This window comes from Gouania willdenowi, chromosome 9, assembly GCF_900634775.1.
Source record: "Gouania willdenowi chromosome 9, fGouWil2.1, whole genome shotgun sequence".
Taxonomy (NCBI): domain Eukaryota; kingdom Metazoa; phylum Chordata; class Actinopteri; order Blenniiformes; family Gobiesocidae; genus Gouania; species Gouania willdenowi.
This window is the reverse complement of record NC_041052.1, coordinates 18,308,619-18,333,509: the sequence shown is the minus strand read 5'-3', so window position 1 is coordinate 18,333,509 and position 24,891 is coordinate 18,308,619. Positions and strand designations below refer to the sequence as shown.

At 38.0% G+C, this 24,891-nt stretch overlaps 1 protein-coding gene across 2 annotated transcripts in view; it reads left to right on the top strand.

Annotated features, from left to right (window-relative positions):
- Positions 1–24,891, top strand: part of LOC114469886 (EGF-like repeat and discoidin I-like domain-containing protein 3) — a 139,094-nt gene that overhangs the window by 42,219 nt on the left and 71,984 nt on the right. For both annotated transcript variants that reach the window (XM_028457774.1, XM_028457773.1), the window contains exon 3: positions 6,882–7,010. In XM_028457774.1, the coding sequence (XP_028313575.1) occupies positions 6,882–7,010 (129 nt within the window). The remainder of the gene's footprint in view (positions 1–6,881; positions 7,011–24,891) is intronic.

Here is a 24,891-nt window from a genome sequence, read left to right as displayed (position 1 = left end):
GGGAAACTATGAACTATGCACACAAAGAGGACCCACAGACGGGGGCAGACTTTTACTCACGGACAAAAAAAGGAGCAACGCAACTGATGAACTGGAGAATTGAAACGTTAATATATAGATGAATCAAAACAAAAAAAAATGGATGTTAGGTAAAACATGCCCATGATATGTAACTAAAGGAACCAGAGGTGGTGTAATGAATCTGCTGGTGCTCCTCACTTTTGTGGTCAACTTCCGTCTGTGTTGATGGCTGCCGTTAAGGTGCGTTCACACCGAACGCGACTGAAGAGACAAGAATACATTCAAAATCAATGAAAATGACGCGATCTCAAGCGACCTCCCTTCAAGCGACCCGACTTGCACTATTCTGGCGATTAGGTCCTGCCGACCTAAATTTAACCTTTCAAGCGACAACTCCCCTGGCTGTCACTGTAGAGCAGAGGCAGCAGCCCCTCCCTCCCGCTACAGTGGGACAGCTGCAGCAGCTGTACACTTCCTCAACTTACAGGGGCAAAATGAAAGCCTTGAATAAGCCTACATTCTGGGTGAACTCATCCTGTAGTTGATCATTTAAACCGTAAAAGCAGAACTGTCTATGATAAGTGCTGTAAACGTACGGCCGGAGAAGAAGTGCTCTCTCTCTCCCCTGTCACCGCCTCTGCACACTTTCTGTTCCCTTGTCATCACGTTATTGAAGTGATGGAGTGACCAATAAGTGGCACGATGTTGAAGCAACTCATCATGGGTGATTGAAGGGACTTCAGTCACCAGTTTATCTGGATACTATTTGGACCGTAACACTGTTCAGTAAAGTTGGCACGATATTCACAGATTCAGACTTCCAGCATCACTAACTGTTTAACGAAACGTCATCGATGCACAAATTATTTCAATTTCAGAAACTGTTTTGGTAATCTTTTGATAATCTGAAATGTTACAAATGTTTATTATATTATCTGTTCATTTGCTTTGTTTTAATTGTTTTTGCACATGTAAAATCAAAAATGGTGAAGACCTCGGGGTAGTTGATGATGTCATCAGTTGATTAACATACATGTGATACAGCCGTCGGAAAATGGTGAATTAAAAAGGGAAAATGGCACATTTTCCAAATATTCATCTACCAGCTATTGCAATACCACAAAAGTAATAACCAGTTTGATCTGTGAAGTAATGTACCTCCTGTTTTATGTGCTCAGCAGTTTTGTTGACATTTAATCAAATTGATGGTTGCCCTTTACAGGGCAACAAGATTGGTACTAAAACTTTAGCATTCACTCACACTAAAAACTGCTTTTTAGCCACACTGTTAAGTTTGAGTTTATTTAATTTAAAACAAGGACAATACATATTAATAAACATATACATGTAAATATCCAATGGCTAATTTCCATCTTTAGTCCCTTAGGCAGGTTGATGTCAACAACATATGATAATAAACTCAATCAAACAACAGTAACAAGTAAAACAGTTTGCCTCCATGACCAGTATGAGCAGGAGGAGTAATTACACAGAAAAAAAAATGTGTCCTTAAAAACACAATAGGACAGAAAATAAAAAAAAGAAAGCAAGAACAATGTTATCTTTTTTCCCTTTCTCTTTCATCCTAATTAACAATTCCCACCTTCTTTTGCCCCTTTTTCACACCATATGTGCTTTCCATTAGAGAAGCTGTCAGTGTAACAAGGTTCGACCGTAGATCTTCACATCAAAAACGCCCAGGAACCCTTCAGTATTCTGTCAGAGAGCCTGGCTTCTGTGAAAGCTATGACACATTTCTCTGTTGGACACCTTTAAAGAATGATATAGGTCCTGACTTTAAAATGGAATGGCTTTAATAGGATTACTAGGAAATGTTGTTACAAGAGACTTCATAATTTCAAAATAGTAATTTAAACGTATCATTTTCGTGGATGTTTGTTTATTTTTCTTGTAGTTTGTTTGCTTTCTGGGTTCAAAATGTTTGGCCAGACAACATTGTTCATATTTCACCTGATAGTTTACCTGACCTTGTCAATTGCACATGGCTGCTAATTTGTCAGGCTGACTGAAGAGGACATGATGGCGTTGCCCTTGAGACGACTTCTTTGCTTATCATTTAAAATGAAATAAGAGACCTGTCACAACACAGTTTGCCTTTTAATAGAAATATATATTAGAAATTGAATTCTAAATCCTATCTGAAGAGGCAAAGTCCATTTAAGACTTGTTTCAAGGATTAACTTTTACATTTTACTTTGTAAAGCAGTATATTTTCATTTTATGTTGATCCATTGTGGCTCTGCATGGTGGCAAGTCATTGTAAAGAGCTATTTAACAGCTTGGGTACTATTCTGTGTATGAAACAACACATTAAAGCCTTTTCATTTATAATAAGTATTATGCTGCAGGTAAGTCTATTACATTTTGAATAATTCACCACAAATCATATTATAAGCACCAGTAATGTAATTGGATAACATTTATTGTATTGTATTTGTAACATTTATTGAGTACCGTGGTTGGACGATTTTTTCGGCAATCAGTGACTATTAAAAACCTGATTGATTTATTTGCTCATATGATAAATCAATCAATCAACCGATCAATCAGTCGACTTAAATCTTTTGTTTTATATATTAATGTTAATTTGGGTATCGACAGTACAAAGTCTCTGTCATTGGATCACTTTGGGAAAATTGTCATTACTGACAAAAGAGATAGTTTATGACGAGCCAGAGCACAGCTAAGCTGAAGTATTAATCCTATAATAGTGTTTAAGTAAGTGCAGCATAAACACTATGCTATCTAGAACATTGATCATGCAAATAAATCTTAACTTTAAAAACAATAACATTTGGGGTCAAATTGGGGTAGACTGTCCATGAGTGTTATTTATTTACGATAACAATCCAGCTCTGAGGACTTAGGGCCTGTACTACGAAGCTAGATAATTATATCCTGGATTTGTTTCTGTTAGCGGGCTTTACCTAACCAAACATTCTCAGAGAGCAGTTATACTACGAATCTCGATATCACCTCGCTAAGTTAATGTGTGCTCTAGTGACAGAGGTGGAGATTACAGCGTCAGACCAATCACAATCACGGAGGAACTGTGTAGAGCAATTTATGTCACAATTGAGGAATAATTCTTTAAAAATATGAAGAATTAAAATCACTAATTCAGAGCATAAACACTGTTAGTTAAAGGAATTAATGCAGGAATTGATAGTGTTAATGCTCAAATTATTGAGATAATAAACAGACAATCTGATCAGTTTCACTTTTACCTTGTCTCTGGCTCTGATCCTGCATTCATACAGATCAGCCTACATCATAAGGTAGATTAGATTTATATTTTATATTATCTTACAGGACTGAGGCTCTCTGCGTCACCACAGAATACGTAAATGAATGGATTAATGTATTTATCGGTCTGAAAGCGTGCAACACACGCAGGCTTCATCAGCTGACTAACTTAGGTCAGTCCATCAGATACAAATCTATATTTCTTATAGGATGTAATTGGTAAATTAAAGGATTGCATCGATGTATAATTATTCTCTCTCCTGTCAGCGTCACATCAGATCCACACAGTGACGTGTTCACACAATGATCGTCCTTTTATTGGGCAGGTCATTTTCCAAGAGAACTGATTGGTCGGTGGGGACTTTCTTAATCACTCAGATCTTATCCAGAACAAAACCTGGTTCCGACCATGTTGGGTGTTCAGCCTAAGTTGCCATGGTAATTCAGCACTACAAGACGTTAACCTGCTTCGTAGGACAGCACACACTGATGAAATCCAAGAAGTTAGAGCAATAAGAGGAAATCCAGCTTTGTAGTATAGGCCCTATAGGACAAAGATTGCAGTATGAGAATTGAACAAATGCTGTTTTACTCTCAGCTGTTCTCTGATAACTCGAGGTACAAGGCTGAGTACTGCATTAACAGGACCTCCAGTATGTCAGTAGGCCAGCACAGACAAGCTGCAGGGAACCCCTGCACTCCACTGTTGTAGCCAGAGAAGCTCGATATTACTCCACAGAATGCTCCTTAACCATTCGTATCCACTATTACATTTATTTAGCACTGCCACACTGCAGGGGCCTTCATGCTGTGTTCACTTGCCACTCTAAACTGCATCTTCTGTTTTTTAAGCATCAGTGCTGGAAGGTCAGTTATTAATTATCTAGTAAGTCTGTGCCTCTCATTCAGTGAAGCGGCAAAAGTCTCTGCATTTATTAAAGCACTTGCTGTTTTGCAGAGCATCTTTTTCAAACCATGACAAGAAATAAATGCAAAGGTAAAAAACTAATAATGATAACCCACCCCCAAATGAAAAGGTTGTGCCTGCCAACTGGAAAATTAGGAACATAAAACTGTGTTGCTTTCGATCTACTATAATCAAATCAATAAAACCACAATCGGGATGAGCTCTGTTCTTGTGTTTGTGCGGACTCTTTGAATATATTTTTTAAGGTGTGGTCATAATGTAACTTGATGATGGTTTATGCCTTTTATCCCAGTAAGTGAAGCATTCCCTCCCTTTGGGCAACATGCTCAATACTACCCTCATGACTACTTTAAAAAAACAGGAAAAAGTCACTGAATTCCAGCCTTTTTCCATGCTCTCGTCCCAGTAAAGGTGTTAATTTTCAGTGATTCATAATTTCTGTCATTGTTTTCTTCAACCCCACTTTATTCCTGACTAAACTAAACTGAGTCACAGTGTTTTCGTCTTTTCATCACCATTAGTTTTAATTATTTATAGGTTTAGTTTAGTTGTGTAGAAATGGTAGTGAGGACTAGCGACCGATGTAAGGCAGTATTTTCCTGTATTCTACTCGTCGGGAGGGGGAACTGGCTGTGGTGGAAAAAGTGAAATACCTTGGTCACATGATCAGGAGTCACCTCTCTGATGATGATGACATCCAGAGGCAGTATTGTAAATTGTATGTACAAGCGAACATGCTGGCACGACAAATTGGAATTTGTACAGAAAATGTGAAAATAGCTTTGTTTAAAGCCTACTGCACACCGCTTTATACTGCCCACATGTGGTGATACTATACAAAAGCTAGTAGCATACAACGATGCTCTTAGGATTCTACTGAAAGTCCCTCGTTGGACAAGTGCCAGTCTGCTGTTTGTGCAGAATAATGTGACCACATTAAACACTATCATAACAACTGTTGTTTATAAATTTATGACTCGCGATGACTCTTTTTATAAGGCCTGACCAGGTACAGCTCGGTGCTTTGGAGGCACTAGAGAAACTGCTTATATGGACTATAATAGTGGTATATTCTCTGTTTTGTCTGTTTATCTGTCTCTTTTACATGTTTTCTTATGGACCTTTTTTGTGTCTAAAATACAGATTGATTGATTGTTGGGTAAATGTGAAAATACTTTATAGTTTATCATGGCTATGATTGGCTAGGGTTGTATGTTGGTCATGCCCTCCTAAAGGCAAAGGCAAAAAGTTATCTCCTTCAATGTACAGTAGTATGATTGTTAAATTTATTTAAAGAGTAACTCAACTTAACCTCAAAACCCCTTGTTTGCTGGAAAATAAATCTGTGTAAACTACTGTTGTTGATTGACTAAAGTTTCAAGAGTTGGATGAGAATTAAAGTATTTCAATTTGTCTTATTTTGCTGTGAAGTTTAAGAGTGACTGCCCTCGAGAGTTGAAACCTGGCTATTAGAATGAAATTATGCTATTGGCTGAGAATGGTGGTTTGTGACAATTTGGTGGCTTCTTACATCAGAAACCACCACTGTTAGCCCCGCCCCTTATCTCAAAACTAGCGCCTGTGGACTTCAACCTGTGGCGAGTAGGTTGGATCGGGAGAATTGTGAATAGAGAGATATAGTGAGTATAGAATAGAATAGAATACACCTTTATTAATCTCCAGAGGTGTAATTAACATTTGCAGCAACACAGTATATACAGTAAGAAAAAAGACTAAGAACAATAATAAATATAAATACTAACATAGGATAAAAGTGCAAAAGGTGTTAACAGACATAATTAGAAAAATAACAACAACAATGGCACAAAGAAAGAAAGAAAAACAACAACTGTGCAAAGGACAATTTAAGAACTGGGTCAATGTGGTTACAGTTATTGTTGAACAGTGGTGTTGAACAGTCTGATGGCAGTGGGCACAAATTAACACATTTGAGTAGGTAATTAGCATAGCATGGATTGTTTCTTATAAAGTCACATCTCCTTCGACACCACAAACCTGCCTGTTTGGACTTTGCAAGGGAGCTTCAAATCTGGGTCTCTGAAAATTGGAAAAAAAACCTGCATGCCCTGATGATGACCTCCAATGAAAAACCAGAACATCACATTCGATCGCTGTAGTGCTTTTTCCTGTAATGGAACAATGGAGCCTCGGGTGTGCACAGGCATCAAACCACAGCTGTGCTATATTGAGGGTTTGCATTGGGACTCTCTTTTGGCTGTTGGAGATGACTGGGTCTTCAACAGCACAATGATGCAGTTCAAAATATCAGCCCGAGGAAAGACCTTTTCAAGAAGAAGAATGACCACCTTAAAATAGCAAATTTAGGTGTTACTAAGCTCAGGAATTGAGTTCAATTCAATTAAACTTTATTTATGTAGCATAAAGAGTCCATAGTAAAAAATAAAAAACCCAAAAAGATCCAAATGAACAAGCATTTAGCGACAGTGGGAAGAAAAAACTCTTTTTTTATAGGAAGAAATCTCCAGCGGAATATCATGAATACATGATACGAAAAGTTATCCAGATATAGTCGACTAAAATCTCTGCTAAGAACACAAACACAGTTTTCCAGGTCTTACAGAGTCCATTACTTTCTCTGTACAAAGCGTTATTCCTTACTCTGGTTTCTTCTGTTTCTACACAGGACCTTGCCATCCAAACCCTTGCCACAACAGAGGAATATGTGAGATGAGCGAGACGTACAGGGGTGATACCTTCATTGGTTATGTTTGCAAATGTCCACCGGGATTCAGTGGAGTTCACTGCCAACACAGTGAGTCGAGTCACCAACACGCTTTCTCCTCCTCCACAGCCTGCAGATAGTTGAAATTTCACAGAAAGTATTGAAGATTATCACTTGGTATATAATATGTGTTACATTTGGTTTTGTTTATATCACCTTGAGACATTTGAAGCAGCGGGTGAGTCTGGTGTGCGGTTATTGACACCCTTTCACCTTGAGCTTAAATGAATAAATGTTTAACAGCTGATATAAAGTACATGCTCAGCAAAAGAACAGGTTTAGCTGAATGATGGTGAATAAAAGACACGCTGAACATGCTTTCTTTTGCTAAGCATGCTGATAAAAGTTGGTGTCAGGAGGTGTTTCTGCCTCTTTGATAACACTTTAGACGTTTTTTGATCGGGCCATTGTTCTCATCCCTACAATAGTTTATACTTAAACCTCTTTTCTTTACTCTTTCTTTACTACTTAGCCTTGGCATCCAAAATCTTGCACAAGGGTGTTCGTGAATGAAGATATAGTGCACAAGCACAGTGCCTCATACTTTGCTGTTTGTCACTGATAATGCACAGGAAGAACTGAACTACTGGCCTAACTGAAACAAACGTTGCTTTGACAACTCAAAATGGCTTTTTTGGTTGAACCTGATCTTTTTATTATGAGATGGCTGAAATATTTAACTGAACCATATTCATGTCACCCTTGTCAGAGGGTTATTACTATTACCTGCAGTAAATTTACAACGCGCTATTCAGTTATATTTTTAAAACTGTATAAAACTGTGGTTTTGAAAAGGATGGAGTAAAAGCAACAGGTAAAGCTGCTGGAGGCAAAAACATTTTTATCAAGTGCAGACAGTGTAGGACTCAATGATTGATGAATCAAAGATTTTTTGTTTGAAAAAATATGTAAAAGGTGGAAATTGCCGCTCTCTAAAGTCAGTTTTTATCTCCATCATAAACACTCTGTTTATTGACATTGTCGGAAAATTTTTGAGCATTGCATTGAGGAATATAATGTGCAACGTTAAGTGTTTTTACTTTATTCTTCCCGTGATTTCTTGTGTTTGCTCTCAAAGACTCTGCTAAAGCAACTTCCCGACGCATCTCTGCTAGTTTCTCGGACTGAAATTTGTGGCAAAACAATGGCGCGGCGGATCTTTATTTTGGGGCTTGCATGGAAAGTTTTGTATCTGGCCAATTTGAATGTCTAGCGATGTTACGGGTATACAGAGAAGAATCGAGAAAAAAAAAGTGTTATTAAGCCAAAACACCATCCTCCTTGTCTGGCGAAGAAACTCAAGACAAAACATTTCAATGCATTTGTCTACGGGACTGCAGTCTACATCCCATAATGCAATGTGCAAAACTTTCCCAACAATGTCAGTAAATGGAGTGTTCACGGTGATACATTTGAGTGGCAAATATGAGCCACTCAAATTTTTTTTTTTGGGCCTACATTATGTCTATCTGATAAAAAAAAAATATATTGTCTCCAGCAGCTTTGAGTGAATTTTAAGTTATTTCCAAAGAATAAGTGTCAAAAGCTTTGGTCAATATTATAAACCTTTAACAAGAATAGAGAGAAAATGAGTTAGTTCTGAGGCCAGAGTTGCATAAGAGATTAGAAAGATGATATGAATATTAAATGAATTAGGAGTAAAGATGAAAAAAAGGCTTGCTGTACCAGACAAGGTTTTCAACCCAAGTATTAGCAAAACTAGAGACAATTAAGGCTTTGTATCACCTGAGCTGGCCCTTACTGAACACTTTAGTACACAGAAAGATGGAAGAATACACTCTAACATCCAGAAAGCATGTTACTCACATCTGGAATACAACTATATGGGTATCTAAAAGATTTGCCTTTAATTTAGCTTTTTAATCTTTTGAAGCATTAAGTTAACTAGCAGTCACACCAACACTAATCCTCCCAGGGTTAGGGAAAAAGCACACTTATGTCTCTAAGCACTAAATCTTGCTAAATTTAGAAGCATGATATATAGGCCAAGCCAAGGGTTCTCCGTGTGTGTGCTTGGCTGGGCCTCGTATAAGGCCACATAAACGCAGTTGTCCTTCATTGCAGGTGTGCTTGTAAGTAATGAATTTGATGTATCGCGGTGCACAGTGTGAGCTGAGATTGATTCTTATCGTTCTGAAGCAGAAAGAAAGGCTGCACAGGGAGAGGGATGGAGAAGTGTTCAGCAGTGTTGACAAGAAAGCATTTATTTGTCTCGTAAAGCCTGCATGACCCTCATTATCTGCACAAAAAATAACATTCAACATTCATTGAAGTAGTGTTTCTCTGCCACTGTTTATGTTTTTTAAAAGGTGCATGGGCTCATGACCAATTTGTATTTGTATTGTCTTTTTAATACAGATAATGTTTTTTTTTTATTTATTAAGCCATTAGGGCAGTGATTTAAAATGGATTCATATCAGCCAATTTGTCTTTCTGGCCATTACAGCTAAATGAAAGAGAACAGGTGAGAAACAGAAAGCTTATTTAAAAACAAGTCCTTATTAACCAAATATGCAAATGATTACTGCAAATAAGTCATTAACAAAATTTAATTAATGCTCCATTGAATGACAGCAAGCTTAATGAAAAAGATAAATGACTGGAAAAATACAGGAGTAGTAGTTGCGTACAAGAGGTTTAACCTGTCTTTGTATCTGATATTTGAAAACACTAAAGGACTCTTAGGTTTAAAATCAGGACTTCATCATTACATTTATCAGTCAGCTAACTGGGGCCCATACGTTTGCAAACTGTGGTTTTATCTTAAGTAGTGCACACTCAAAAGTTATGAAATAGCGCAGCTTTATTTCATCTGCAAATACAACAGACTAAAACAAATGCTCCAGGTAAAAAACATGCATATTACAAACTCTATGAAAACTAGAACAAGATAAACTTGACGACTAACATGGAATTTCTTGACTTTCAGCAACTCAACTTTATTTATTTATTTTAGCAGTAAAACCAAAACCTACAATGGACTGAACTAGAGGTAAAAATGGAAAACAACATTTTACAGTCTCACAGTTAATTTTGTTGAACGTGTTTTAAAGACTCATTCACTGACACCCACTAATGGGGGTTAGCTACTGCTGGAGCCACAGCTGCCCTTATGTGGGTGAACTAAATATTATTTTACCACTTTCATCCAACTAACAATATTTTTTTACATAGTCATACAAAGTGTAAAATGTAAACGTGTTGCTCAACAACAATAACGCAATGAAAAAAATGGAATTTATACCCTGAATACTTAAGGTATCGTGCACAGCATTTGTAATGCATTGAAAAGTCATTATAGAGAACGATGGCTCATAATTGGTTGATTTTTTTGTTTGTAGTTTGTAATTAATATAAGAATTATTTGTCATTTATCGACCAATGAATTATAGTAAATCAGAAAATCTTAAACAAATATTTATGTTTAGGCTCCTGTGTTGTAGTTTAGTTCATAAATACACAGTGATAACTTCTTTGGACTGTTAATCTACTGAAGAACATCTTTTAGTGTATCCTAGCTTTCTCAGAGCAAAATCCAATTTTATAACTCTGGAAATCATTTTTAATACATCTAGTTTTATGAAGCACAATAAAGGATTATGTTCCACATAAAACATCCAAAAAAAAAAACAAGCTCGTGTGTACTCAGTGTGATTTGCTCTTAAAGCAAGGACCCATTGGGGTTGATTTAAGCCTTTGACAAAGCTTAACTATGGTTGAAAAAAATATGTATTTTTTAGTTAGTTTCACAACCATTATTTTTATCACCATGATCATCATACGTATAGTACAAGTTTTTAAATGTTATCATGTTGGGTCGATTAGTGGGCAAGTGGCCAACACAGTAATGAACTGTCACTGGGCAGAGATTTGGACCGATTGCCTCAGACGTCACAGGACCGCACATCATTTTTAGAGCACTCATTCTCAGTGTACCAAGGACGAACATGGTGTACGCTGTCAAACTGTAGGCTTCACACTACATTTTCTTTGTCATTCTTTAAGTAAATGTTCTTATCAAACAAGCTGACACAACTTCATCTGTTCAAAAAAAGAATCATTTAAAAGAATCGTATGGAAGGTAGTGTAATCAGATATACATTATTTTGGTAAAACCTTTTTTTTAGGGAACAGCCATTATTTCTAAAATGTCAGGTTGAATTATTCCAGGGCATACTGGGACATACGCGGCATAAAAACTGAATTCTATACACATTGAAACAAATAAACATGAAAACATTATTTGAATATTGACACATGGGTTAGGGTTAGGAAAATATATAATGAAGGATTTAGATATAACAGTGGTTTACTGTAATATGTGAAGGATTCATTCTGCATGTTCACTATTAGCAATCTGCATTTTCTATCTGGTAACGGATCAACTTATCCACATTCACCCATCATTCACCCATTATTTATCTTTCTGCTGCCTTTCAGGCCATTGAAAGAAAGGTACTTATGGCAAAATAAAGGACCATCCTGGATAGAGCACATAGAGATAGAAAAGCCCAGACATCTCCTAATGAAATACACATACTACATGTAGATAGCCAAAAATGTGTAGGTAAATAATTCTTAGGATAATAAGGTAAAAAAGAATATGGTCTAAAGCTAAGTAATAGAATCTATCAATCAGTAAATCACAATTTTACGTAGGGGTGGTAACCTCTGGGTACCTCACGATACAATATGCGATACAAAGCTCACGATAACGATTATTTCACGACATGACGATACTGCGATTATTGATATATTGGTCAGAAATCAATCTACGATAATCTGACATAACAAGAGAATTATATCTCTTATATCTCTGAAAGACAATGAATTGAAAAAGTGTCCTATGAACAGTGACAATATTTTAGTGCAACATTTCTGTAAATCAGTGTCAACATACCAATGTAAACGAATAAGTATCTCCAATAGTGTTTTCTGTAAACAAAAAATAGTCTATCTTACCAGTGACACCATCATAGTGCAATATTTCAGTAAACAAAATATTGGTTCCTTCATTTTAGTGAAAAAGCAGAAAAGGTTTTGAGAAAAAAAAAAAAAAAAAGATACTTGACTGTGACCGTATCGATTATCGATCGCGTGAAAAAACATTGCGATATATCATCGTATCAAGACATCGTCACACTCCAAATTTTACGATGCATTATGTTACAAAATGGATCAATTTGAATATTGATTGTATTTCCTGGATTATCAGCAGGAGCTGTTTAGTTTGTGACCGTGTTAAATAGGTCCATCTCTGCAAAGCTAATGTAAGTGGAAGTATTGGGCTCACAACACGACTGTACATTGGCTGGAAGACATTTAGCCTCTCATCCAAGAGACGTCTTTAATTGTGAAGAAAAATATGACATTAAAGACTTATATTATTAAAATGACCCCCAAAATGTTACGAATGGTGAGACTCAGGTGCAGGTCAACAAGACACGACTCAAAATTGCATAAAATAAGTTTTAATAAACAACCAGCAAAATACAAAAGCAAACGGAAACAAAACAAATGCTATACTACACTAAAATATCCTAACAAAAAACAACTTCAATGAGCGAAAAGTAACAACGGAATAAAAAGCTTAACTGGGGTGCAGCAGAGTGTGAGGGAAAGGAAGTCCGGCGGATGGCAGTGGCAGGTGGATTGCTGATGGGGTGATGGAGGGTGAGTGGTGAAGCTGCGGAAGTCCTGGTGTAGGGATCCAGGGAGTTTGCAGGGGGGCAGAGGGGAATGAATGCCGGCGTTTGTCCTGTTCTTGTCCACAGAGGGTAGAGGAGGGTTTGGAGGCCAGGGTGTGCAGAGTTCCAAGATTCAGCTTTACAGTCCGACGAGGAACTGAAGTCCAGAGTGAAGCTTTATTCAGTGGAGAAGATCATACCCAGGTGCACCTCATCAGCTGATTGGAAGACAATCCACCTGCCAAGCTGCCACCCACCTAGAGGGAACAGAGACTGCACTACCTGGCTTCCGAGCCAGAGGGCGTGACAGTACCCCCCCTCCTATGTGCACCTCCAGGTGCACGAAGCAACCGGTCAGGATGCCGCCGGCGAAAATCCCGGACAAGGGCAGGATCCACAATAAAATGCCGGGGTACCCAGCTCCGCTCCTCCGGACCATACCCCGCCCAGTCCACCAAATACTGCAACCCACGACCACGTCGCCGGACATCCAACAGGCGACGCACTGAATAGACGGGACCACCGTCCACCATCCTGGGTGGAGGAGGGGGATGGACAGGGGGGGCCAGCGGGCTCTCCTTAACCAGTCTAACCTGGGAGACGTGGAATGTAGGATGGATCCTCATAGAGGCAGGTAGTGTAAGGCGCACCGCACTGGGATTAATGACACGCTCAATAATAAAGGGACCGACAAACTTGGGAGCCAGTTTTTTGGATTCCACCTTAAGCGGAAGATCCTTAGCCCTAAGCCAAACCTTTTGTCCAGGGGAGTAGACAGGAGCGGGAGATCGACAACGGTTGGCTTGCTCCTCCATCCTCCGTGAAGCTTTCAGCAGCGAAATTCTGGCTCTTTTCCAGGTACGCTCACATCTGCGAAGGAAGGACTGAAGCGAGGGGATTGCAATCTCCCGTTCTTGGGAGAGAAACAATGGTGGTTGGTAACCCACAGAGCACTGAAACGGAGAGAGACCTGAGGAGGCATTGGACAAAGAGTTATGGGCATATTCAATCCATGGTAAGAGACTGCTCCAGGCAGAGGGGTTATCCGAGGTCTAAGGGTGACCAGAGGAATGCCCATCTGCTTAGCAAGACGTCGATCCAAAAAACTCTCTTCTGCTCCAGAGTCAATCAGGGCTTGGACCGGAAGGGACTGGGACTGCCAACAAAGAGATGCGGAAATTAGAAGACGAGGTAGGGAGTTCATGGTTGTTTGGCACACCCGTATCTCCCCGACGACCGATGAGCCTGATCTTTTTCCTTCCGCTGGGGACATGCAGCAATGAAGTGACCGGCCCTGCCACAATACATACAGGCATTCGTATCTCGTCGATGCTGCTTCTCCTGGGCAGAGAGTTGTGTGCGGCCCAACTGCATAGGCTCTGGATCAGGGTCAGGATGAGGAGAGGAGGGGAAGACCGGACAATCCACCTGCCAAGCTGCCACCCACCTAGAGGGAACAGAGACTGCACTACCTAGCTTCTGAGCCAGAGGGCGTGACACAAAAAGATACTTTTGAATTACTGCAATTGTGTTTTTATCGACGTAATTGTATACCAGAATTAAAAGTCCCTTATTGTCTGTGGGTGGCAATAAAGATTTCATAATCAATTTGAAATGTGTTGTTTTAGTTGTGGTTGGACTCACTTGAGTGCCATTATTCAAACAATGGTGAAAAAAGACTTGTCTAAACCCATTTGCCATTCCTTTTCGTCATTTAACTTATACTTGAAGTTTCATAGACTTGTTGAAAAACAGTTTCCATGATTTGTGAACTGAACAATAGTAAGCGTAGGCTGTGGAAACCAGGGGGAAATCAAGAAGTTAACTTGGCTAAACTGTGTCTCAGATGACTGGACTGGTGTTTTTCATCTCAATCCTTCCCCAACCTTTCATACCCTGTGAGGCCTTTGAGATTGTGTCTTGCTCTCTAATCGATACATGTATTTTCCCCTCCTTGCTGAAACGTACCAGCAGGGGCATTGATTGAGGCTAAACGTGGGATGTTAGAGGCATTTTCTCTCTTTATTTATTTATTTGGCAAACGTGGCCGCCTGTGTTTGATCTCGTATTGACAGTTGCCTTCACCCGATATTAGTCCTGCTTCCTCCACAGCATTTTGCCACTTTCATAATCACCCAGTGTTAATGGTTGTGGCCTGATAAGAAGCCACCGTGAACCATTAGTGTTTGTCAATTCACCTGGTGCCGATCAGAGGCTGCGTTTCATTATCAGCACAAGGAAAGGAGAATGCATAAAGACCCGCTCTAAGTGTAGGTAATGACTGCCCTTTATCAAATTGACCTGTTTACGGCAAGTTGTAGAGCACACTTGGGCAACTGGGGGACCACATGCGGCCATCGCACTAATTTTGTGCGCCCCCCCCCAAAGTAAACGCATAAAATAACTTTAAAGACATTCAAACTGACAGAAAAATACTTAAATTGAGTTTAAAAACACACGCCGCAACTATGAATATTCAAAAAAATATTACAAAACAACACCAAAAGTACATATAAATAACTCCAAAAACCCAAACTGACAAGAAAACATACATGATGATGACAAAAATACACCATTAGAGGAAAAAAATACAAAATAACTCAGAAACACAGAAAACAACTCCACAAACACACACTACCAGTATGACTAGTAAACGCACAATTACACAAGAAATACACAAAATATCCTTAAACAACAACAGAAATACACAAAATTACTCCATAAACAAACTAAACACCAAAAAAAAAATACTTATCTCCTGTATTTTTCCTGTTCTCTCTCATTATTCTAATGAATGTCCATAATGTTGCCCGAGAATCAGGTTATTACATTTTTGTGACTCCCACTGTGATAGAAGTTGCCCCTCTATGTTGTAGAGGGTGATGTGTCTTTAATGTGCTTGTGATTTCATAGCTTTTAGACATCAGCTAACAGAAATACATAATATACAGTACACAACAATGACCTCAGCTTGTTGGGAACAGTTACAGTTTCCCTCTCAGCGCCTTTTCTGCCCCTGTGCAACCCATCTCTTTACTTTACACTCAGTCCAGATTTACCTGCACACCCTCTGGGTGAAAAATGACTTGCCCTTTTCAAATGTGCCTCTGTTGCACAGAAGAGGCATCTGTAACAGCAAATCTACAGTATTTCCAGAAAGCTGCAGGAGGGAAGATTGTCTTTTTGTTCTTGTCCTCTAAAGGCCACCATGGGAGTGTAGCAGGTGAGTAGGAGCGAGATTGGTGGCATGTCGCTTACTGTTCCCTTGCGCTGTGATTCAGGCAGTTGTTATCTCTCCCTGACTGTGAGGTAACACTGTTAAGTCACACCAGTAAAGATCACAGTAAAGCTTGAAGGTTTCTCTTTACTTTAGTTGACAGTTTGAAATGTCATTAGTAATTTACTTGGTTTTGCAAATTGAGGATGGTTTGTTTTTTTTTGGGGTTTTTTTGTAGCAAATTTAAAGAAAGATCCAGCACAAAACATGAATGCTCCAGATGTTTAGTGTATACAGTATGTGGTGTTTGCGCCACATTGCACCAGATCTGCTAGTTTTCTAGCCGCTCTTGACAGTATACAGCAGTGTTTCTCAAATGTGGGTATGTGTACCCCTAGGGGTACACAATGACACTACAGCAGGGGGTACTTGAGAGAGAGAAAGTGGAAAATTAACAAATCAAGTGTCAGTGTTGGTCGCTTGAAGGGATACAAACTATAGAAATAAATATATTCCGGGGCCATGAAGATCAGTGTTTTTCAACCTTGTGGTCAGGGTCCCATTTTGGGTCGCCTGAAATTCAAATAGATTTTTGAAATGTTCTTTCTTTTTATTTTTTTTAATTAAAACACAATCTTAAACAACTGTATGTTTGTGCTTTCACTTTGTAAAAATAGTTGAACTAAAATGCAGTAAAAATAAAAATAAATATCTGAGCTCAAACATGATGAAAAAATGTCTTTGGGGTCGCCAGAAATTCATGAAATCAAAATGGGGTCACGATCCAATAAAAATGTTGGGAACCACTGCTCTAAATATTGTTTGTTTCCATTTGTTTAACAAAATCAGATTCTTTAAAATGTGTGTTATCACTCATTCATTCTATAGTTATTTTTATATAGTTTTCTAAGCGAGATATTGTAGTTAGACAAAGGGGCACCTGGGTACAAACATTTGAGAAAGGGGGAACTTGAGCCAAAAAGGTTTGAGAACCACTGGTGTACAGAATGAACGAGCGATATTACTTGTTTCATGGCCTTAAAGTTCACTGAACTGCGTTTCTTTGCCCCTTCTGTTCATGTTGATTGCTTTTATGCAAATGTCTTGAAAACTATTGAGTTCTGTTTTCAGTAAATTGATATTGAAAACTGGAGAAATGATCTGTTTTCTTTTAAATCATGCTCCTGTTCATCTTAGAAGTAAAGTTACTCATGCTATTCTATTGGCAGCTCCAGGGAAAAATTATTCATGTGCACTTGTCAACAGTTTTTAATCCATATTTGGGATTTAGTGCAGATTTTTAACCAACTTTTAGAAATATTGTTTTAGGGCAGGCTTAACCTAAATGGATTATGATAAATTAAAGAGTAACTTATATCTAACAGAAAGTTTTTGATGGTATAACTTGGTTAGGCGGGGAAGGGGACTCATTTAAAAGCAGGGTTAATCCATTTAAAGAGGAAAAAGCCCAGATAATTCATTTCCCCTGTAGTCTGTACTTGTAGGAAACAATCTTGATGGGCACTGAGGTTTAAAAAGTTTTGGTGGAAGCAATTTAGTTACTTTTTCTGCAAATTTTCTCCCATTTTATTCATACAAAATGGGAGAAAATTTTATATTTATATGAATAAAATGGGAGAATATTGTAAGTAAAACAGACTCTGTTTTGTGGGGGTCATTTTCTCAACATCATACCTGCCATGCTTACATATTTAAATGTGTTGCACAAGGTCGTCTTTGTATGAAAGCTAATTCCATCCTGTTCATGTTGTGGCCTCGAACTATTTTGAACACTTTCAGCTTTGATTCTCTCCCTGCTGCTTGATTGCTGTGATGTAGTGCTGTGTGTGTAGGACATGGCTATTTCCAGACACACATCTCAGCATTATTTTCACATTGCCACAGGCCGCCAGCTCTCACAGTTTGTGGCTATAAAGTTGTTTTTACAGGAAAAGATCAGGGTCCAGGGGAGAAATTCTCTGTAAAAAAAAAAAATAAAGGTACAGGTACAGTCAAGTCCTTAGATGGTGTTTATCCACATGTGGAGATACTATGGGGCGGATTTACGGTTTGCGTGAAAAAACCAACAAACTGCAATTGATCTACTAACCCCACGCAACCTTGCATGATATGGATAACATGAGTAATCCATTATAGTGTGTTTGCCTATAATAAATATGCAATTATTATCGATGATCAATCACTTATTCACTAAAGATGCAGTAGATAGGAATAGACTGATGAGCACATTTGAGCGGAAACAGAGGAGAGATCAGATTAAAACATATCTAAGGAACCATTATTTCCCTTCTCCTTTTTATGTCTTCCCATCTTTTTTTAATGCCCTGTTTTACGCTCTTGCTGGTTCTCCTGACCACCCACAATGCCGTGCGCTCCTCATCATCTCAGATATATTTCCTATTTTTAGTCTGCGCCAGGCACGGTTTGCGTTCACAGCGCACCTCATCGCTCTGTTGAGTTCAACGCCACTGTTAAACTCAATAACAACCCCCTCGTTTTAACCGATTCATTCGAGAATCGGTTAAAACGAGAATCGATTTTGAATCAAATCGTGACCCTAAGAATCGGAATCAAATTGAATAGTTAGAAATCCAAAGATTCACATTCCTAATCAATAATAAAATGTGAAATATATCCAGGTAACAACATTTGCTGTAATTCAAGAAAACACTCATCCACTAACATATTAAGTATGTCATATTGTGTGTGTGGCCACTCTACTCAACTTTTTTCGTTAAAAATGTGTTTAAAAACACTGTTGTGATAGTGCTAATTAATGCATGTCAGTAAACAATAAAAGAGAAAAGTAAAACAATACAGCACAAATTCCCATTTCATAATATGTTACAGGAAATATTAATACATAAAAAATAAAATAAAAAATCAATCAGAAACAACACAGTAAACCCCATCTCTGTGTCAACGTAGAGGAAAAATTTCCTTTGTGGGTAGAAACGTCTGTGAGGCAATGCGTTTGAATTACCTAAGCTACAAAGTAATCACTCCAGAACCACCTACTGCTAACAATAACCACCTCATACTAAATATACACCAACTGGCAATTTTTTAGTCACAATAAGAGGAGTTAAAAACTTTTCCCTTAACAGAAAAAGGAGAAACACAAGCTATAAAAACAATGGTGTGTGTGTGTATTTGTTGAAGGTCAATGTTGGGTTTTCCTCTAGTTATCTGATCTCTTTCATTCAGTCCTGTAGGAGCTGACCCTCTCTTGTATCTGTCAGAGGCCACCTTGCAAAAAAACAGGGTAAACAAACTGAATTAAAGGTGTTCTGGAGCCATTTTTATTCTCCTAACAAACACACAATCTATGCTGTTCATCCTTTTAGAGATGAACCTCTTCCTCTACAGATCTAATGTGGCATTTGTTATTGGAAAGGTTTATTGGGAACAAAGGGTGGCACCACGTGCTATTTATCAGGATGCCACTGCCTGGCCTTCATCTTGTCAGTACTAATTTTATCCATATTCTCTCACCCTTATCGGTCAATAGCCTGCCTCATCATTGATCATATACCTGTGATGTGTCACCTTTTTGCGAATACCTTCAGTAAGCACTCATTCCTGCAAATCCAGCCAAAAGCAAACTGCTGTAGGTACAGTTTGTACAAAGTGGCCTAAACCTGTTAGCTAGGTGGTGCTTTGCTTACAGCGGCAACGAGCGTCAGTGTTTCAATGCAGTTAGATGCTGCTGGTGGTGATGCTTGTTTTTGGAGGTCCTCCAAATCCGCTTCAGGCAAAGCAGTTTAATAAACAACAAATAACATGTTTCAATTTTTACGAGTTAATATTTATACATTTTAAGGATGGTTTTGTGCATTTTTCACACATATAAAGCAAAATTAGTTACATTTTTGACTGATTTTCCTCAAGCATGTGGTTGGATTACCGACAGTCTGTGCAGAGATACACTATCCTAACTAGGGGTGGGTATCGTTTGGATTTTAACAATTCTGATTCCGATTCTCAATTCTGATTCATGTTCTAAACGATTCTCGATTTCGATTCTTTAAATTGTGCCGGTCAACAGGTCACAGATTTCACAGGATAATTTTTTCATTTGAAAAAGCCTTTACACAGGCCGTTTTTATTAATTCACTTCATTGATACAGTTTAATTAGGTTGCTGTACTGTAACTAGGCTATTCAATTACAAAGGTCTCCAACTGTAATTGTAAAACTGAAACTTGCTGAAATAAAACTACAAACAAGTTGGCAGCAGTCTAAAAAACAAAGAGCTGCAGCCCAGGTAGATGTGAAAATAAAATAAAACAAACTTAAACCCTTGAGCAGTCATGTGACAAATCAATCAACAGTTCTTGTTAAGAAAGATTATTATTGTTCTGTATACAGTGGAAACAGAAACTATAAAAAATAGTTATATTTTGAACTTGTTTATATTGTAGGGAATATATTATACACAGAAATGTAATTGGAGTCTAAAGCCACAAAAATTGCACCACTTTTAAAATAAAATAGACTAATATAAGACCTCGTTACATGGAATATATGACAAAAGAGCAGTGGAAACTTTGGACATTTTTGAATCCTTAAATCTGTTGATTAAAGTAAAAGTACCCCAAGTTTTTTTTTTTTTTTTATGTACATATGTAAATTGTATATGACTATAAATAATTTATGTTTTAAATGAACGGGTAAATGTGTGAATTGTATATACAGTAGTCCCTCGTTTATCGCGGGGATTACTTTCTAAAAATAACCCGCAACAGGCAAAATCCACGAAGTAGTCAGCTTTATTTTTTACAATTATTATACATGTTTTAAGGCTGTAAAACTCCTCACCACACACTTTATACACTTTTATCAGACAGGAATTAACATTTCTCTGTTGTTTAAACACTCTCACAGTTCAAACCTTCATAGAGTTTAAAACATAAAGCTGTTTTCAAACATACAGCACTTCAGAGTCACACTGCTAGCGATCAGACATTGATGCCGAATGCATTTAGAGTCTTTGTTGACGATGACGTCATGTCAACACGGACACCAGTATGTCCACCCATTTAACCATGGAGTAGAAGCTGTGTGTGACCACCTGGAGCTGTATGACACTGCCTTTATAACCGGGACCGTACTAGGAAGGATTTGGCGTGGAGGAGAATCAGCGAGCAGGTGGTAGTAGTAGGTAAAAGTTCTCTCTGTAGCACTGAGCTAGCATAGCATTAGCCGCTAATCACACCGGCTTTTTTCACTGGTGGTTTATGTTTATGAGAGGAGAAAAAGGAGCACAGCTCCTCACTTTAGCAGGCAGTGAAACTCACTGAGTTGGATGTGTCGCTGGTGGGTGAATGTGGCATTAGCCAATCAGGATGCAGAACACAATGCACGTTCATACGCTGTAAAAAATGCATCCAAAATTGCACTGTAAGAAATCTGCGAAACATTGAGGCCGCGAAAGGTGAACCGTGTTATAGCGAGCGACTATTGTATTGTAATATTTGTATGGAGTCTACGAATCAAAAAAGAAATAAATTTAAAAATACTCCCCCGGCCGTCACTGTCTGTAATTCAGAGGCAGCAGCCCCTCCCCCGCAACAGAGAGACGACAGCAGTAGAGGTCCGTCCTACACTTCCTCATTTAGAGGGGCAAAATGAAAGTTTTCAATCGAAAAAAATGATCGAAATGTACACATCTTCGTAGCGGTTGCAGAACCAGACGTTAGGAACCGGTTCCTAAGTTTTACCATATATTGATCATTTATTTTATATAATTAAAACAAACCAGAAAATCACAGAATGTTTCAAGGTAAACTCAGATTAGCCAAAATGGAGACTTAAAGTGAAAATATTTAATCAAACATGACTTTCTGAGTAAAGACCAGTGTTACATCATTCCCGGACACGTTGATGTAGTTGTCAAAATGAGCTCTTTATTGCCTCAGAAAGGAACACATCTTCACTCCGTTTTTGTTTCTCACTCTCCCACTGTATTAGTGCATCTCCTTGCTCTCCAGCGCCACCCGCTGGCGGGGAGGTACCACTACAGTCAAACAAAACAGGCTTTACAATACATGCAGTTCTAACAATTCTGAGAATCATTTCAGTTTAGCAAACACTTATTTAAGTGCTACACCAGCAGTTTTGAAAAAAATTGAATGTGCTATTAATGTGTTGCTTGAGGAAAGTGAACTATAGTGAGTAAATTGATGTTTAAAACTGGAAAATGTTCTGTTTTCCTTTAAATCATGCTCCTGGTCATCTGTAATGTAATGTAATCTGTTGATAATTAATATTTCTATATTTTAAGGATGGTTGTGTGTATTTTCTGCACATATAAGCACATTTAGTTAGACTTTTGATTGATTTTCCTCAAGCATGTGGTTGGATTACCAACAGTCCATGCAAAAATTCATTACCCTCACTGTTTTTTAGGGGCTCTAAATTTTACCATATTGATTATTTTTTAGAGCACAAAATGTTTCAAGGTAAAACTCAAATTTGCCAAAATGAAGATTTGAAATAAAAACAGCAAACATGACCTTCTGTGTAAAGACCAGCAGTTTTCAAAAACTTGAGTGTGCCATTAATGTGTTGTTTGAGGAAAGGTTACGCAGAATCCTCGGTTATTTATTTCCTTGTAAAGATGAAATAAGAAAAACTAAAAGCCTTGAAAACAGGAATTTAATACAGGGATTAACAGTATTCAGGGAAATATTGATGCCAAAAAAAAGTTTTTTTTTTAACCTTGTCTGTCGTAATGGAACCACTTACTGCATCTGCCTGGTCTGTTTATTTATTAGTAGCATTGGAGGGAAATACCAGTTACCTGGGTTTTTATAGTGCAAGGCCTCCCTCTTCATCCATGCTGTTGCCTCCTGCATTAACAATTACCTTAGTGGCTGATGGCCAAACATCAATAGACAACAATTCAAACACCCAGATGGCTACAAAGGGTCAGAATCAGTCCTGCCCTCGGCTTTTGGCTACAGAGCGCAGCATGAATTCAGTCTATTCGATGATGATTATAATAATTTGGCCAAATTAATAGAGTGTTGTTTGCCAATAGATGAACACCATTCCATATTATCACACAAAGGCTAATGGGTATCAAGAGTTTGTCGCTTAACATAATTATCAGGTATCTCGTATTAGAGATGAAGATCTTTGCCCCAACGCAATGGGCATAGGCTGCAGTCTTTGTGAAAATATCGTTTTTACAGGTTTATTTTTTTTATTTTTTGGTAGTCGTTACACAAAGGATTGTCTGCCCTGTAAAAGAAGTTCCCTGTAGCACGGTTGGGGTCAATTATAATTGTAATCGCAGAATTGATTATTAATTACAATGATGTTGTAATTATAATTTTACTTGTAATTTTAAAAATCCGTTGCGGTCATAATCGTAATTAAATTATAATTGAGTTTTGATAAATGACTTTGTAAATGTAATTGCCATGGAAATTGTATGTAGTTAATTATTAAAATGGGTTTCATCTCTAGCTTTCCCACATTTTACCATTAAAAAAAATTCAATCAACTGGTATACTGACACAAAAAATACTCAGACGCCCACACCGCAGATATTAAAATCTATATTTTCATTGATTAGGAAGCCTAACAATGTAGCCAATAGGTAGGAAAGAAATTAGATTGTAGATATTTATTTTTAGTGTATTTTACAGCTGATTTATGACCTGTTAGCATAGGAGAAGCTGACAGAAAGCTAACACAAGAGTAAGGTTAACTTTTATTAGGTTATTTACGTCACGCTCAGTAATTCTGATTAATTGTAATTGGACTTTAGTAAGTGAGAACGTGATTGTAATTGATGTTCTGAGGATGAAAAAAATTATTGTAATTGGAAAAATTGCTGGTATTTGTAATTGAAATTGTAATCAAACATGGATAATTGAAAACATAACTGACACTGAAAAATGTAATTGACCCCAACTCTGCCTTGTAGTAACTTGTAGCATTATAAGAGTCTCCTGTCTTTATTTTCACACTCATCAGACCTGTTTAATAGCAGTTTACTAGAAAAAGTAAACTGCTGGATGAGTGAAAACTTCCTTCAACTCAATCATGACAAGATGGAGGTGATTGTCTTTGAAAACAAGGAAAAGAGGACTGCTGTCAGCAAGTATCTTGAGTCTCAATCTTTAAAAGCTAAAGACCAAGTCAAAAACCTTGGTGTTCTGATTGACTCAGATCAAATCTATCACAAAAACTGCTTCTACCACCTAAAGAACATCTCCAGAGTGAAAGGTGTAATGACTCAGGAAGATCAGGAGAAACTGGTCCATGCTTTTATCTCCAGCAGACTGGTCTATTGTAATGGTCTTCTGACAGGAATCCCCCAAAAGAGCATCAAACAGCTACAGCTGCTTCAGAACGCTGCAGCTTAACCAGAACAAAGAGGTCAGAACACATTACTCCAGTTTCAAAATATTTTCCTGGCTCCCAGTCAGACTCAGAATAGATTTTAAAGTTCTGCTGCTGGTGTATAAATCTGTGAATGGGTTTGGTCCAGAATACATCAGTGACATGTTAGTCAGGTATGAACCCAGCAGGTCTCTCAGATCTATGGACACAGGTCAGATAGTGGAGCCCAGAGTTCACAGTAAACATGGTGATGCTGCTTTTAGTTGTTATGCTGCAAAGAAGTGGAACAAACTGCCATCAGAGCTGAAGTCAGCATCACATGTGAACTTTTTTAAATCAAAGTTAAAGACACTTTTTTTCTGTACTGCGTATGACTGAAAGGGATATTTTTTGTCATGTTGTTGTTGATGTTTGTTGATGATTTTAAATGTTTTGTTGCCGACTTTAATGTTCTTATTGATTTTAGGGTGTTGTCTGTTGACTTTTTGATCATGTAAAGCACATTGTGTATGAAATGCACTATATAAATACATTGGCCTTGCCTTGCCTGTGCTTGCTCTTTGGCTAACAGCTCCCTCTGCTAGCCCTTTAAAAATGTAGTAAGCACA